The sequence below is a fragment of the Gallus gallus genome, chromosome 6, assembly GCF_016699485.2.
Source record: "Gallus gallus isolate bGalGal1 chromosome 6, bGalGal1.mat.broiler.GRCg7b, whole genome shotgun sequence".
NCBI classification, from domain to species: domain Eukaryota; kingdom Metazoa; phylum Chordata; class Aves; order Galliformes; family Phasianidae; genus Gallus; species Gallus gallus.
Window position 1 is genome coordinate 21665710 of NC_052537.1, and position 16543 is coordinate 21682252.

Genomic DNA, 16543 nt, shown 5'->3' on the forward strand with positions numbered 1-16543 from the left:
TCATGCAGGGACTCACTGTCCATGTGGTGATTTGCACTTTTCCTGTCCTTAACCTTTCCCTCTTCATCAGTAAAGTGCTCTGTTGAGGGGACTGAAATAGTGCTGGGTATGTCTTGCCTTTACATGCTTTTGCTCTGAGTCAAAAGGCATCAAGAAAAAGCACGCTATATTACAGGGTATGACAAAAGGGAAAATTTGATTTCAAATGATAGGATATACATGCATGTCAATTACATCTTTCAGAGAACTTCAGGTACTGCTAAGTAATCTTTGCTTCATAATTCAAGTATCCTTTAAGAGTATGTTTTCCTGTCCTGGAACTTGTTGACAAACAGAGTACACCTCAGCCATCTCCTGTAATAAGCAACAGAAGCATCAGTCCTAGAGATGAACAGACTCCTTCAAAGACAGTTTTGATTCATTCATAGATGAGGTTCACTATGTGTGCTGGATGGTGACTGGAGACCTCTGAAAAATAACTATAGTTGTGTAGTTAAAGATGAGTGTAATACATATGCAGAAGAGTGTGAGATGCAAATTATTGCATTTTCTCATTTTATTTTAGTGTTGTAACACTACAAATATTTTTTGGCAGAGTTACTGTTTGTGTTTTAATTAACAGAGACACTCTGTAGATGCTGTATTTTGTGACATTTTCAATTAATTTTAAGATATTTAAATGTAGAAAGCTGAGGCTCAACGTCAACTGAAGGTCCAGTTTTGCTATGTGATCTTTCAAGAATTTAATCCTGCGTATGCATTTATTATTTTTTACTTGGCTTAACGTAGACACTTTGAGAAAGCCTATTCAATGGATTAATTTAAAGGTAGCAGACAAACTGAGAGTCAAAGTTCTGGGACACATTTTTCTTCAGTTGTTATTATTAAACTGTTCTTCTTTCAAGATGAGAGCATTGTAAGAACTGAAAAATGCTACCGTACATACTAGCAACTAACAGGGAAGGAGCTGTTGTCTGTAAAAGCAAAAGTACAATCCAATTTTGGCAGGCTGGATTTAATTTTCTCCTAGCTTTTGGTGATTGCTTTTGAGCTGAATGCAGTGCCTTGTAGCTGAAGATCTCTTTTAGCCACAGTTTCGGTCTTTAGTTTACATCTTTGTCTCATTTAGGCCCCAGCAGATTTTGCAGACTTGCAGGATTATCAAACTGTTTTCCTAAATTTTTTTAGTGTGCTTCATCATTCTGTAGCATATATTTTGATTTCTGGTCATTTTTCCTAGTCCCAGAATCTCTTTACAGCATTTTCATGTGCTGCTGAGGACCTTTGTGGATTGTTTCCATTGCTGGGATTGTTTGGCAGCACACGGGCAGTCTGAAACCATGTGAAAAGCAAAGCTGTGAGACAGAACAGTATCAATTCACAAAACCAAGAGAAACTGTTCCTGCTGAGAAACAAGGAAACATCACCCTTTCTGTGTGTGCAGGAACACAAGGCTTCTTGGAAGAAATTACTGAAGATATGAAACGATATGTGCTGAGTATCAATGAGTTTCTGGTGAAATAAAAGCTCCTAAGAAAAAAGGTAGCAGCCCTTAGGAGCTCTGGTTTGTTTATCACCCGCTCTACAAAATCTGTAGTGAGCATGCTTTATACTTCAGTACACAACATACTCATAAAAATTGGTTAAGTTTAAATTTCCTTTACTTGATTTAGTTTGATGCACAGTGGAAAGTGTCTAGGTAAGAGTTTTGATGAAACTGGTATTCCTCAGTCCAATGTAGGTGCAGTTTCACCTTGAAAATTTGTGTCAGCTTTGTATTCCCCTTTGAGGCCAGAAGGGTTCTGCATTCTAACAAATTAGCCCTGTACCATAGTCTTGCCTTTTGTTCCATGTCTATTTCCCTCTTCCTTCTCATGTGTCTATTTGCACAGTTCCCTGGGAAGTTTTACAACAGGATCTTCCATAGATTTGCAGTTGCATACTTGAAATATAACATTCACATTAATACAGGACAGTTAAAGTCAATTTGTAGGCTTGGTCCTCTTCTGAACTCGTTCCTCCTGACTTCCAAGGCTGTAATCTTGGAAATATTTAGAGTTGGAATAAACTATCACTGTGGCAAAAACTTCAATTCTGCCTTTGTGCTCTCCTGCCACTGTTGGGTTTTGCCAACTAAGCTCTCTGTGTAGTAAGCCAGATCAGGGGACTGATCTGACTAAAAAATGCTTCCTTTACTGTATTTAGGATTTAAGCTATATGTTTGCTTCTGTATTTTCTCTTCTAAAAAACACCGTAGTTAAGTACTGGAACACTTGAACTTCTCACAGTACAGAATTATTAAATACTTAGAAGAAACAATTAGTGGTGACTAAAATTCTTACTATTTTTTACTTTGAGAGGAGTGATATAGATCCTATTTAACAGTCCTTAATATATCACAAGAATGTGGGTGTGTTTTGTTTTATTTCTTTAACATCCCAGGAACAATTTTCAATCTGGCCTCATATTTTACAAATAAGATAAAATTCTTCTAACCTATTGCATATTGCAAAATATTGGATTGCCCTATACTAAAGTGAAGCATTTTGTTTTATATATCAGGAAAAAAAAAAAAACAAAAAAAAACTCCCACCCCCCCCCCCCCCCCTCTCCAAGACCTCTTTTAGGCTTCCTGGGCATAAATTTTCTTTCATATGCTATGTGTTCACTTGCATGTATTGATACTTCTGGGAAGGGGAATAAGTTCATTTTTAAATAGCAAACAAGCATAGGTTTTCTAAGCAGCAGTCAAAGGCCTTTGGATACTGCTGCTTCTGGTCTAAGGATTTCAATTTTTATTCTCCTGAGCAAGAGTATTATCTTGTTTCAAGCAGCATGTGGAAAGCAGTGTTCTGGGAATTTTGAGAGCATAAATGCGATACTGAAGGTTTTAGTCCACACAATAGACTCTAGTAATTCTAGCATAATACTGTGAACTAAAATCCCTGTCAACTATCTGTGATCTTTTACGTACTTTTGGTTTGCCTTTTTAATGGTAGTGATGAAAGTAAGGAAATTAATGTCTTCTAAAAACTGTCTGACTACACCGGGAAGATGGGCCACTTTGTTATGCTGTCCCACTGCATCCAGCACTCCAGATATCAGTTAACCAGAGATCAGTAAATCTCCATAAAATTTTTCACAAACTTTGGAAGTGGTTATTTTTATGGACCCATTGTATTTTTTAAATTCTTTTTTAATTACATGAAAACAGAAGATGAACTGCAGCTAAACAACAAAAATGAGATGTTCAAACAATACAAACTCCTTACTCAGGTTTTTGAGTACTCTATTCTGAAAGCATGTCATCTCCTATCTTGTATTTTGTTTTGATTTGCTTCTAGTGTACTCTTTTTAAACCAGTGAGATTTGTGTTAGATGTTTGAAAAGTATCGTGGTATTTTCTGGGACAGATATGCCTGCTGGTTTGTTGAACACTGCTTGCTTCTGCTTTGTGTTACGGAAGCACTGTGACAGAGGGCAGATGACAAAGCTGTAAAACGAATATATCTGAACTCTGAAGTAGCGCCGCTTCTCCAGTAGATACGTTAATAAATCTGTATTTCCAACTTACTTAAATATTAATATTTGCAATTAAATATTTTTCATATGTGTATTTTCAGAAATATTGCAAAACTGCTGTCTACACTGTTGAGAGCAGTAGTTAAAAAATAAGCCTCTACAGCTGTTAAAATTAGACTCTTTATCTTTATAAATTTATTTTGTAATATAAAAAGAATGTATCAAAAAGAAAAGTAGAGCTGCATTTTGGAGTTCTCTAAAATGAGAAATGAGCCTGTGTTAGAAAATGATTAGTCTGTAACAGTCTCTTTCCTTTTTTTCTTTTTTTATTTCTTTCTAGGACCGGAATAGGCCCTATGACACTTTTAACTTGCACTCTTTGGAAAATTCCTTAATGGATATGATAAGGACTGATCATGAGCCTCTGAAAGGTAAACACTACCCTCCCAGTGGCCCACCAATGAGTTTCGCTGATATAATGTGGAGGAATCATTTTACAGGTTAGGAATATTCATATGTCCATGCTTGCTTGGTTTTTAAACAAAAATCAGCTTTTCAGTATTGCTATAAACTTTTTGCTAATTAATGAGTTGTCAGCTATGTGATACTTCTGTTTCCCATCCTAGGGTAATCATCTCTATTGTAGGAAGATAAGGTGAAATGTGTACTCACTTGGTATGAGTGCACAATCATAATAGTATCTAATAACTGTCATTTCTGAGACTTTGTGCATCACCAAATTGCACTGCTCAATTCTCAAAATGAGTAGTGCAACCGGAGCAGCAAATCTTGTACAGCGTTAATTTTACTGTTGTTTACAGATCGCCAGCTAATATACAGGGATCTGAAAGTGCCACTGTGTCAAGCTTACTCTCTATGATTATTTAAGGATGGTTTTTAAAAATGCATCTTGATTCGGATTTCAGAGCATTAGGAGGCACCAACCATTAGGTGTTGTTAAGCATTAAGAAAATTTGATTATTTATGCTACTGAACTGTATTTGTTCTACTAGCTGCAGCAATGGAGATGAAATTATTTCTAGCGTTTAGCTGATATTGAATAGTGAAAAGTTGCAGAAGCATTTCAGTGAATCCTAATTGCCTGTCACAGTTCTGTCTTCATCTTTCATTGGTTATGCTTCAAAACAGGTATACATTCTTGCTCACAAGCTGCTAATTTTCTTCCTTTGAAGACTGAAGCTAATAGTAAGCTATGTGCTAGGGGACACTGAGCTAGAAACAATTCCCAAACTTTATGCTGGAACTGATAGAGAAGAAATTGTTTTTTGTAATTCTTCCTATGCATATACATACTCTTCTGATGCAACAATTACCTCAACCGTTCCAAGCGCAGGTTAAAAGAGCTGAGACTGTTACTGTGCTTTCCTCAGTTACGCTGTGCCTTTATGCGTACCTTCATACTTCTGTCTTTAACTGTTATTCAGCTGTCTAAAATGGCAAGAAATATTCACATCTCTATTCTGATCATATTCCTCCAACATAAATGTTAATTTGAAACTCCTTAAAAAAAAAAAAAAAAAGAGATTTCTGCTGTATACATGTTCCACAACTGGTATTTTCCATGTACATTTTAAAATGAAGTAAAATCATAATCCACAACAAAATTACCATGAAGCAGATTATGCCCTATTAATTTTATTATACTCTAGCTCAACACTGTGTTTTTAAGTTAAGTATATATTTAAATGTATGGATTGAAACTCACTTTTTTTAAAGGCTGAATTTTCATATGATCCTGAGAATGAAAAAAATGAAGACTATTAGAAATGGTGTTACTCTAGAAAAACACTTTAAAATCATAGAAAGCAATCTGGTGTATACTTTATTTCTGTCCCTTAACAAGTTTTTAAAACGTTTTTAGATAAGAATATTAGCCAATAAAATAACAATGGGTACTAAGTCTTGTTGACTCATTCTATTACAAAGCTGAGATAGTTTGTGTAAGTGTTGGTGCTTTGTTGCCTCAGTGCATGGGATAACATGACATTCTTGGCTTTATTAAGCATCTTGCTTTTCAAGCAAAGTATCTTTTTAAAAGTAAGTAAATCATTTTCACCTCTGTGAGGTTGTTGATTTGTATAGGAAGCTGTACAGTTTAACAAGATACATGAATGCAGCAGGAACAGTTTTCCCTGTACTCAAAGCAGAAAACAAAGGAGTTGTGTATTAATTGTAAAGCTTTAGTTGATCTGTTCCATTTGCCAATAGGATTGTTACCCTTACTCTAAGGAGAGTTTCTGTTGCTTTCTAAATGTGCTCTTCCTGACATATTTTCTGAGTGCTACTCACCTGTTGCAGCCTTCCTGCCTTGTTACTTAGTGCTCTTTCAGGCCAGTAACTTCTGGAGAATTCTTGTTTACTCTTAGATCTCTGATTCCATCTCTGCCCAGTTGTTGTTTTCCCACTGATGTAGTTAATTCTTACCCTTGCTTTCATTTTCTCCTCCAAGTACAGGAATGACTTTGCTAACCTCCAGCCTTTCCTTGACCTTGTGTGCACTTCCCTCTGCTCCAGTTCTCATACTGTGCAGCACAACTGGCAATGTTTGTAAGAGTGGCTGTTTCGGGACATGGTTGTTCTACCCTCCTAGAAGTGCTTCCTTTCCCTATGTCAAATAGCTCTGCAGTACTATTTTAACTGATTCCTGTTTGTTTATAAACAAAAAGCAAAAACAAACAAACCTGCAAAATCATTCTCCTATTGCATTTTCATTGTCTTTAACCTTAAACCGTTGACATCAGTGAAAATTGATCTTGACTCTTCCCCTGTATCTACAACTTTCTCCTTCTCCTCAGACAGTGTTTTCAACTGCCCTTATCTGCACCTCCCTCAGATTTCACTTCACTTTGGCTTTATTTATTTCTATCCCACTTTCCTTTGACTCTCTCACACTGTCAGCACATTTTAGTTTGAGAATGTAAGTGATCAACTTCTCGCATTTGCTTGTTTCACCAGCCATTGCCCCATTTTTATTTGTTTTCATTCCTAGGCTTTTTGAGTATTCTGTTTATGTACTTCAGTTTGAATTGTCAGTTCCTTATAGGCATTCCTTTCTGGACGCTTCTTTGCTAAATTAAAGCTGCTACTTCTGGAATCTTTGTAATCAGCTCTTAAAGCTACTTCCTCTTTGCTTTTTCTTTTGTCTTTCGTAGTAAATTGTGTGTTTTTTTCCATTTAGAATCTTCCCTTCCTCTAAGATTGGTGGCTGTCTTTTCTTAGGTTTTGCACGATGTTTTCACGTGTATGTAGAACGTAAAACAACCACTAAATAAATAAATAAGCTACAAGGGGGGGGGGGGGGAACCAGAACCACAAATAGTGTTCATCTTTTGGTAAATGAGCTTTGTTTTCTCAAACAATTTTAGCTAATAGTACTCACAGGCCAGTTGACCGTATTATTTTTAATATTTACCTTTAAAGTTTTTTAAATGGAAAAGATGAGGTGATGAGTGGCAAAAGCCTCTGCCTTGGAAAACATGGGAAGGTTTCATCCTAGCAAAAGCTATACAATCTTAAAACCTTCAATGCATGTTGCAAAGTTAGTACAGCTATTTCAGGATCATTCCAGCCTGCTGCTGTCAACAAATATCTATTTATAAAAGTATTCTGTATACTATTTATTAATTAGTGGAATATTGCCTGTGATTTATCTGAAGTTTGAAACATTGCTTAGATCATAGCCCCTCTTGGCATATGTGCCCCTCCCAACATCTTAACAGACACTTGAGCCAAAAAATAACTGTTACATAATTAACGAGGGCTCTTGATTAGAATGTGGATAGGAGAGTTGACAGGGAAAGATTCTCAAATGAAGAGCAGACCGAGATGTTTCTGATCTCTTGTTATTTCTGGGTAGGTCAGTTCTGTGTGCTCTACTTTGTTCAGTGCGGGTAAGGGAGAAGTTCAGGGGTGTGAAAAGAAGTCTGTCCTCTTATTTATAGTAGTGGAAACTTCATTGGGTTTAGAGGTGCATATGATCAGATTTTGTACTGCAGGCCATGAAAGTCAACAGGTTATTTCAAGGTTGTTGAAGCAGGTCAGTTTTCTCAAAGCAAGATCCACTTGGCTTTGAGAGGGCATGTGATTTGATGGGTTTTTTTAGTGTTGTTGCAAGTATGGAATAAGAGAAATACTGAAGGATTTTAGTGCAGCAGAATCGAAACGATCCTCGGTATCACAATATTGAATTACTTTATAGAGTACAAATTCAATCTGATTGGCAGGCTTGCTTGGTCCTCTCCAGCCAGGGTCACTTAGTTCTCTTTGGGTGCTTCATGCTGTAAGAGAGATTTGATATCTAACTTAGAGGTTCCTGGACTTAGATAAATTAACAGCTTATCCTTCTATGTTGTAATTTATCTTGAGCCCAGCCTTGGCAGTTTTCCAGTGCCAGCTCTTGCTGTTTTTCTGTCTGACACTGATTCCTCCCCCCTCACACCCTGGCTTTTGCTGCCAGATAGGAATACCCTGCTTATAGGGTCCTCTCATAGTCTGGGAGCTGTGTAAAAGCTGTAAACTCTCTAAAAAGAAGTTTCATTTTCTTCCTCATCCAAGACACTCAGGTGGACTTCCTTACCTGCTTTCTCTGCTGTCAATTTTTTTTTCAACATTTTTATTCCTCTTTCCATCTATACTCAAAAGATTTTTCTCTTTTTGAAAAAATAAGAGAAAAATGAAGGAAAAATGAGCAAAGAGTACAGCAAAAGGACTGATAAGGTTCCTCTGGTTAAAGATAAATTACTGCATATGATCAAGGACAGCTGGCTTCACGTCAGTTATGACCCAGCCTACGTGGCAGAAGCATGCATTATTTTGATATGTTTTTTTCTGAGGTGCCTGTCTTATTTATTTTTCTGTGCTACCAATGAAGTATATTATACACTACAGAAACAGAGAGGAGAAATCTTTATTTTTTACAGAGGAAAAATATATTTGCAATAGTTCATAACCTGTTGGTATACGTGTTCTGCTTCTACTTAATTCAGTTTTGCCCTACGGTATTATCAGAATACGAGAAGTTGCTACTCATTAGTGGCTAAAACATTTTTCTTACATCGAAGTGTCTCCTATGGTGTAATATGTCACTGTTGCAATATGTTTATCTGTGTCAAACTATTGCATTGCAACACAGAGACATTCTGATCTATTAAATATATTTTGATCAGTAGTAACTAGCAGCTGCCTTTGTTCTATTTTTAAATAATTAAAATATTTCATCTGTGTTCATGTGTTATGCACATCTGCTCCCGCAGATCATGAAGCTGAATCAAAATATGAAATTGAGGAGGGACATCATAGCCCTGTGAAACATTTGCTTTTAATGTTTACTGTTATGGTGGAGTAACTGTAATAGCTTTTTTTTTTTTCCTAGTCTGTAAGACAAATTTTGCCATGTGCATATCTCCAAGTAAGCAAAAATTTAGAGGTTTTAATCTGGTAACAGTGTGACATATCTTCAAGTATTTGGAGACAACACATGTACAAGCAGAATTTTCAGAGCAGGCTTTATTGAAACTATTTTTACTGGTTATCAAACTGCAGAAGGATGCATAACAAAATACGTGCTAGTTACATGATACTGTTTCAAGAGAATGAACAGCTTCTTTGCCTCTGTAGCATTTGTTCTTCTGAGATTGTTTGATGTTGTATATGCAAATATACAGTAGTTCACAGGTAGAGGTAGCATCTATGTTGGAACACTTCATCTTGATTGCCAGCACTTAATGCTACCTGTACACTTGCACAGCAGAAAACTGAAGTTGCTACCTGTTTATCATTCTAAAAAGTATACCAGATCATATGAAAACAAAGTAAAATTTGAGATGTCTGCTTACGTTTAACTTAGTGATATTATTGTTAATGAATTTGACAACAGTATTTAAAGAGTATGTGTGAGTTTTGTAGAATGTACAGAATGAACATTCACTTCTCCATCTCAATCTTCAGTTAACTTGAGTGCATGCCAACAGATTTTGTTCTGCTCTGATTGTTTATAAGCTTTTTGTAAGCAAAGCAATAAGTTTGCCACATGACCTGAGAAAAGTGAAGGTGAACGATCAGATTTGTGTTTGCAGTCAGAAGCTGAACACAAAGGTCATGCAAATAGAACAGATGTTGTCATCTCAGTCCAAGAAATGGTGCCACTCTGAGCTTTTTGCAACACTTTATATATAAAAAGTGCACTGTAACAGCCTTCCTTAAATTCTCAATGCTCACTGAGCACCTTTCTGTCAATGCACATGAAAACCGGAGTAAGCAGACGGATGTGTTGGCACATCTATTTATGTGTAAAATTAGGCCACCCAAGCTAATCCTTTTAAAGGAAACATACTGTGTTTCCTTTGGCTTTTAATCATTGCTTATTCAAGAAAATCCTCTTTAATCTTTGTTTCAGGACAGAATATGACTATTAAAGGCTACATATTTCTTAGTGCTTACTTCAGTGATTCTATAATCTAACCATGCATGAATTTGTTTGGGGCAGGACTGAGGATGTTGTTCCCTTTAGTTTGTTAATAGAGCTGATGATATCGATACACTTTTTTTTTCCTTCCCTTTAATTCCATTTTTGTATTGTACTGTTGAGAACTGGCCCCATAAAACTTTTTTCCTCTTTCAGTTTTTTCTTTACTTCTCTACTTCTTTGAGTTTTTTGTATGTTTTAATATAGACTGCTGATGGAAAGGTCTGCTTTCATAGTGGTCAATTTTATTCCTGCAAGGCTGCCCAATAAGAATACTAATTTTTGAGTGCGTTTCTAGAGCTATAGGTAGAATAGATGTATATATGTATATGTCCTTGTCTGCTCCTCATAGGTAAAGTCAGGTTTCTTTTTATCTTCAATAGCTGTTTTTTGAAGCTAAAAATATGTTTGCACCACTGACCTTGGTGTTTTATTGGAGCAATACATTTCACTTAAGAAGAACACTTTCATTGTCGTGTATATTCTGTTTTATTTTATAGATATCTTTCTCTTCTGGTAGCATATGCTTGCTTAGTCAGTGGTAAGAAGATAGTATCAGCAAGTTTTACTACTGATAGCTGTATAGCAAGCTTTGTTCCTGATTCACAGCTGTTAATTAGACACTTCTGTTCATTTTGCTACACTATGTATTTGTACAGGAAAATTATACAGTGTGTGAACACAGTAATCACTTTTTTTTTTGTTCTGGAAAACAGTAGTATTCTTGTTCTGCTGTGTATGTTAACGTTTAAAGGATACCTGATTCTCAAGTAGGTGTTTAAATTATAGATGTGAACCAATTGTAAATAGACTTTAAAAAGCAAAGACAAAATCAACAACTAAACCCTTGAAATTTCTTCACAGAGTTCCCCTCTATAACTCTCTATACAGACCCTTGCTTACATAGTTAATGCTTTTAAAATTGTTCCGGTCGCGTTTGTTGAGTTAGTGTAGCATTGTTGTCAGATGTCTATAGTTTGGGGTGGAGAAGGAGCGAGAATAGTTTGAAGTCTACCCAGATTTACACTCTTACATACACACATATTGCACACTCCTTGGCCTTCTGTGATTCATGGTTAAGCCAGCTGTGCTTGTGCTTGCTGCAAATTATTTTGACCCATGTGCATTCAGTGGTCTAATCTTGTTTCAGGTGTCTGAGGAGGAATATTAGTCTTGCTTTGATTTTTTGAACTTCTGTGTCTAAACTTTGCTCTACCCTACTTGCTACCTGTCTTTCTAAATAACTATTGCAGTTTTGTAATGCCTTATCTTGGCACCAACTTTGAAATCATATGATAGAAGAGAGAAAAACAATGACAGAGGTATTATTAAGGAAGTATAGTTGACCTTGTGCTGTTTACAGCTTTATTCGACATTGCTGCTGGAGTCTGTAGTGAAAACTTGTGACTGATACCAGCAATGATCTTAAGAACTGAGGAGAAGTTCTTGATCTCAGTGAGGTCAGGACCAGTTAAAAGCAGGCTGCCTTTGTTATTTAGTAACAAACTTCATACCAAATACCAACTGCTAAATTTTGTGTAAGTGGCTGATCTTGGCAAAAACCATGAGATGTAACGTGCAAGAAGTCTTACTCACTGTATAACTAACAGTAAACATCACTTCTTGGAATGTTGTCTGTCATATCAAAATGATGAAAATAGATAACTGTAATCTGAATTCTTCACCAAGTGAGCGTGCACATCCAGGGGTTAATTAGGATTTCAAAATTAAAAAAAAAACATCTTCTCTTTAGGAAGAGAAAATGAATGCAATTCAAGAAGTGAAATACTTAGATCTGGAACTTAATCACTGGTGTTTATTTTAGACACAGGAAAATAATATAATGATGAAATCAAAGATCAGATTTTGTAAACTGTGTAAACTTTACACAGTTGTAAAGATTATACTCATGAGCTTGACTGTATTCTAAGAGCAGCGGATTTTAGAGTTGAGAATAAGGAAACTTCTATAGGCAAACTTGGCTCTGGGCACTAAAAAAAGAAAAAGTAATAGTGGTAAAAACTATGGCTGATATACGTATTTATTACTTCTGGAGCAACATTCTTTCTCTAAATTGTTAATGTAATTCAGACCTATCTAGGTAATAAAAAAAAAAAAACCTGGATGACATGTTTGTGCAAGTTATACTTCCAATTATTGGAAAGATTTTAGAACTGTTTCAAAATCATTATGCTTTTATGTGAGAATGGGATGAAGTTAAACAGCAGGGAAGACGCTATATGCAAAAACGTACAAAAAAATGCAAATATTATTGAAGTTGTAAGAGACAGTCTCTTCTATTTGTAATTGCTAACAATGCTTTCCAAGAAACAACAAAGAACTTGCATATCAGAAGTATTTCAGGATTTAATAAGTTAGATCCAAAATAAATAAATTATTTTGGTGACAGCGTTATTTCAACCCCTATAGAAGCAATTATCAAGATACTGCATATAGTCAGGTAGTGGAAGAACAAATTAACTAAGGAATCTGAAACTACTAACTCAAGTACTTAAGTCTGGGTAGATGAAAGCAAACGAAACGTCTTTGGAACTTTTGCAATGAAATTAATTTGGTGCACGTAGAAAGAAATTATTTGTATAAACTGGGAGGCAACAGTTGTTGTACTCATGAGCTTAAACAAATTTCCTTACTTAGAATTCATCTTCAGTGTAAGCATTTCCACCAGTTTAAAGTGATCACTGTAAATGACTGAAAGTATAAGCTGAGTTCTGAAATGCCTTTGAAAATTAATGCGTTAAAATAATAAGATATTGAATTTAAATGTTTAATATAAAGTAATTTTGTCTATCAAAGACTGCACCTTATTTTCTGCATAACACAGAAAAGACTGTGCATATTGTTGAGATGTGCTCTGAGAAAGGAATTGGGCTCTCTGCCATAATAAGCATATTGGACATGCAGCAGAGAGCTTAAGAAGTGCAGCCAGAAAAGTCACTCCAAATGCTGCTAGGAACAAAAATTTAAGGAATTTATTGACATAAAAATACATGCAAAAAATACTAGTCTGTGATATAAGAATGGCTACAACCATTATGGTCTGAAGTGTGAAAAGAGCAACAAGTCAACAACTGCTGTATCATACAACTGAATTCAATTATTATTAATATATACTGTAATATTTTTAAATTGGAAGGACTTGCGTATAAGAGTGATTGTTATTGACATCTAGCTACAGTAATAGAAAGTTCAGTTATAAAAGTATGTAATTGAATATATATATTAAGCAGACATCTACGAAACCAAGACAAGCAAATTGAAAATGGCAGGTGCACACTGAGTACAAGTAGTAGGGTAGTTGTTACGGAAAGGGCTCTTGTTTGCGGCTTCAGAGAACTGCTGGAGTACCGAACTTCTGTGCTCCGTCTTCTCTGCATTTCTGCTTATTTTGCTTTAGATTCTTGAAAAGTAGAATTTTTATCCAAGTGCTTAATAGGAAAAAGTAAAATTGGAAATATGTGCTTATAGAAAGAAACTTAGTAAAAGTTCAGGTAGTGTACATGTGCTTTCCTAAAACTGTTTCCTGATAGTAATTTCTGTTTAACCCAAATATGTTTTTGAAAGTATATGTTTCTAATTGCATTTCAGTTCTCTCTTCTTGTTCTTAGGATAATTATGCAGTTTTGTAGTATGCACCTGACTTCTTTGCTTCAGACAGTAAAAATGTTAAAAGTATATCATTAATATAGGAATGTATCATTAATATATGGAAGACCACAGATCAGTTACAGTTTCTCTTACAATTGGTGCACTACCAGTCCATTTTGAATGGTTTTAATACAAGTGTGTTTGGACAGTGTTCCATTAATATATCTCAGTAGGTTTGCACTAGGGGTCCTTTGAAGATGCAAAGAATTATCCCCACTACTGCTTAGCTCAGTATGTGAACATGCCCTTCTGCTTGTGCTGCTCTGTATTTTCTGCTCCTCTTAAGAGATAGCTGACAAGAACAGTTTAAAAATAGCAGGCCAAGGGCAGGTGACAAAATGTCATGCAAGCAGCACCTGGTCCAGTGACTGCCTGGAGGGAAGAAAAAACCAAACCCAGATGTCACAGATACGATCCTATTTCTGAAGCTGGGAAAACAGCAGAATTTCAGCTTCAGCAAGGGAGGATTGAGAGCCCGTCCAAGCATTATGCAATTGAATTCTACTCCCTTTTTTTAAGTAGCAGTCTTCTTTATTCCATTGCAAGACTTAATTAAAAAGTGTAGATTATTATGTATGCCTTTTCTCATAATAATAATAATAATATGCTTGTAACCTCATGCTTATTCAATATGCTATTAAGCAAAAGGAATTACTGCAGCAAGACTTCTGAAATATTTTAGCACAGGCTTATATGAACTCAACTAACAGCAACTTTAATGTTTCTGCAATGCCAGATTAATGTGAACATATATTGTGAACTATAGCAGATTAGGTCTGTAATAAGAAAATCTGAAGTAGTTAATGAAGATCTTTTTAAGAAGCTTTGCTCAAGGAGCTGGAAAGTAAAATGGAAATTTTATTTGCCTCCCTTTTCTTCCACTCCTTTCTGCAAGTGCCATTTCTTTCACTGTACTCTTATTGTGGGGGACTTCTTTTGTAAAAGAATGAGAAAACAATAATGTGAAGAAGATGTATTTGCTTTTCTTAAACTGTTTGTGACTGTACTTTCAGAATTGAACTGAAACTGTGTTACATCAGTTCAGAAAGAGTATTAATTACAATACAGCAGTCTCTGTGACCTGAAATAGAAAGCTATAACATACTGATATGAGCTAAAAATGTTGTAGAAGATCTGCCTTAGCTTTATTTTGTCAAGGTGTTTTGTTAGAAGTTGGTTTTGTAGTAGTAGAGAAAAGAGTTTGCATTGGATGAACTTCCTGGTTTGTATTACTGCTTTAGTTAGCGGGTCTTAAACTCCCGTATTTGAGTATCAACTTAGTGAATAAATGTAAGCCTTTTACTTCCTTAGCTCCTAAACTTAACCACAAATCTGAAGATACACAGTGTACATAGAAAGGATTACAATGCTTGTAGGTAACTGATGTCTGTAATGGAAATATTTTTCTACATGATTGTAATAACACTTTAAATCCCTTTTCAACCAATGACTAAATCAGTTATATTTTTCTAATTGCGGTGGTGGGGGAGTGGGGGCTAATGTAGTAATTCCTGTTACAAAGTTTCTTCAGAGTATGTTTTTAATGCTTCAGCTCAGTTAAGATTAGTCTTAGTTTCTAGTACTACTTAACATTAACCAAGTTAGCTTGTTTATTTCTTCGACAGTAAGAATAGATTTTTGTGATCTAATTCTCCTCTAAAACAAGATGAATATCAGAATTGTTTCCCATCCCCAGTTCCTATAGTCAATGAAAATCTTCTTAAGCCAATCTTTAACAGTTTAAAGTTAGTACTATTTTGCCTCTCTCTATCTTCTGGGACTCTTCTCACCAGTGGAGTACATCTGAATTTCTTGATGAGCCTGCTGTATGTCATGGCTCCATGTTATAGGTCAAAACAGTTTTTTCAAGTACAGGTGAGTTTCTGTACTCCACCAGAACAGAGCTTTGTCCAACACGGTATCTTATCTCAAATAGTGAGCAATAGCAGTTTGCAGCATAAGAACTCTCAGCCACCAGTGATCTGTTCCTGGTGTCACAGGTAGTATGGAAAATTGTGATTTGTTTTTACCAAGTAAGTAGATGCAGCAAGTAGAAGGCTGAGCACTGAGACCTTATTTTGAAAGAATAAATATAATACTTATCTAGTACAAAGTAATATGGAGTGTGTGTGTATTAAATAAATACTTATCTCACTGTTCTGTGGCTTTTCTGTATTTTAAGAACTTAACATTGGAGGTGCTATGGTGTTAAATATCCTATAAGTGTGTTCTCGAGGGGTTATCTGCAGTCAGTGGAGGCTTTGGCTATCCTGACTGTTCACCACCTTCAGCAGTTTTTCATGCTAATAAGTTGTATTCAGTTTTGAAATAAAAACATTAAAAAGAGCTTATATTTGTATTACAGGGCGTATGGGAATAAACTTCCATCATCCAGGAACGGATAATATTATGGCCCTTAACAGTAAGTACCTAATACATAAAATCTAATATTGCTATGTTGAATATTCTCTTGTATTTATTGTGTTCAATAATTGTGATAGATAATATCTGTAATCAGAATGCAAAATAGATTGTAATGGAAATTTTTGTCATATATGGAAATCTGCAACAAACATATCCACAGAAATGTTCATTTAACTACATGGAAACTTATACTTTTGCTTAGAATGCTCTATTAGTCACAGGCATTAGGATTAATTTATTAACTTCTCTTTTTTTCTTCTTTTTTACTGTCTGTATATATCATATGGTGTATTATTGATAGCTGCAGATTTTGGGCCTTCACATATATTAAAATAATTGTTATATGTGAAGAATGTAAAATTTGTAACAGAAAAGGTGTAAGTGTTTTAAGATCTTGACTTCTAGTGCCAGACTTTGAAATCTGTAAGGCTACTTGTGCTCTCA

The 16543-nt window shown here is 35.4% G+C and overlaps 1 protein-coding gene across 13 annotated transcripts in view; it reads left to right on the forward strand.

Annotated features, from left to right (window-relative positions):
* The window catches only part of CPEB3 (cytoplasmic polyadenylation element binding protein 3), an 88582-nt gene that overhangs the window by 26107 nt on the left and 45932 nt on the right, over positions 1–16543 (forward strand). For 10 of the 13 annotated variants that reach the window (XM_046942991.1, XM_015288842.4, XM_015288841.4 and 7 more), the window contains exons 3-4: positions 3863–4022; positions 16041–16097. In XM_046942991.1, the coding sequence (XP_046798947.1) occupies positions 3863–4022; positions 16041–16097 (217 nt within the window). The remainder of the gene's footprint in view (positions 1–3862; positions 4023–16040; positions 16098–16543) is intronic. The other 3 variants (XM_015288838.4, XM_421688.8, XM_015288844.4) reach the window with 1 other exon arrangement.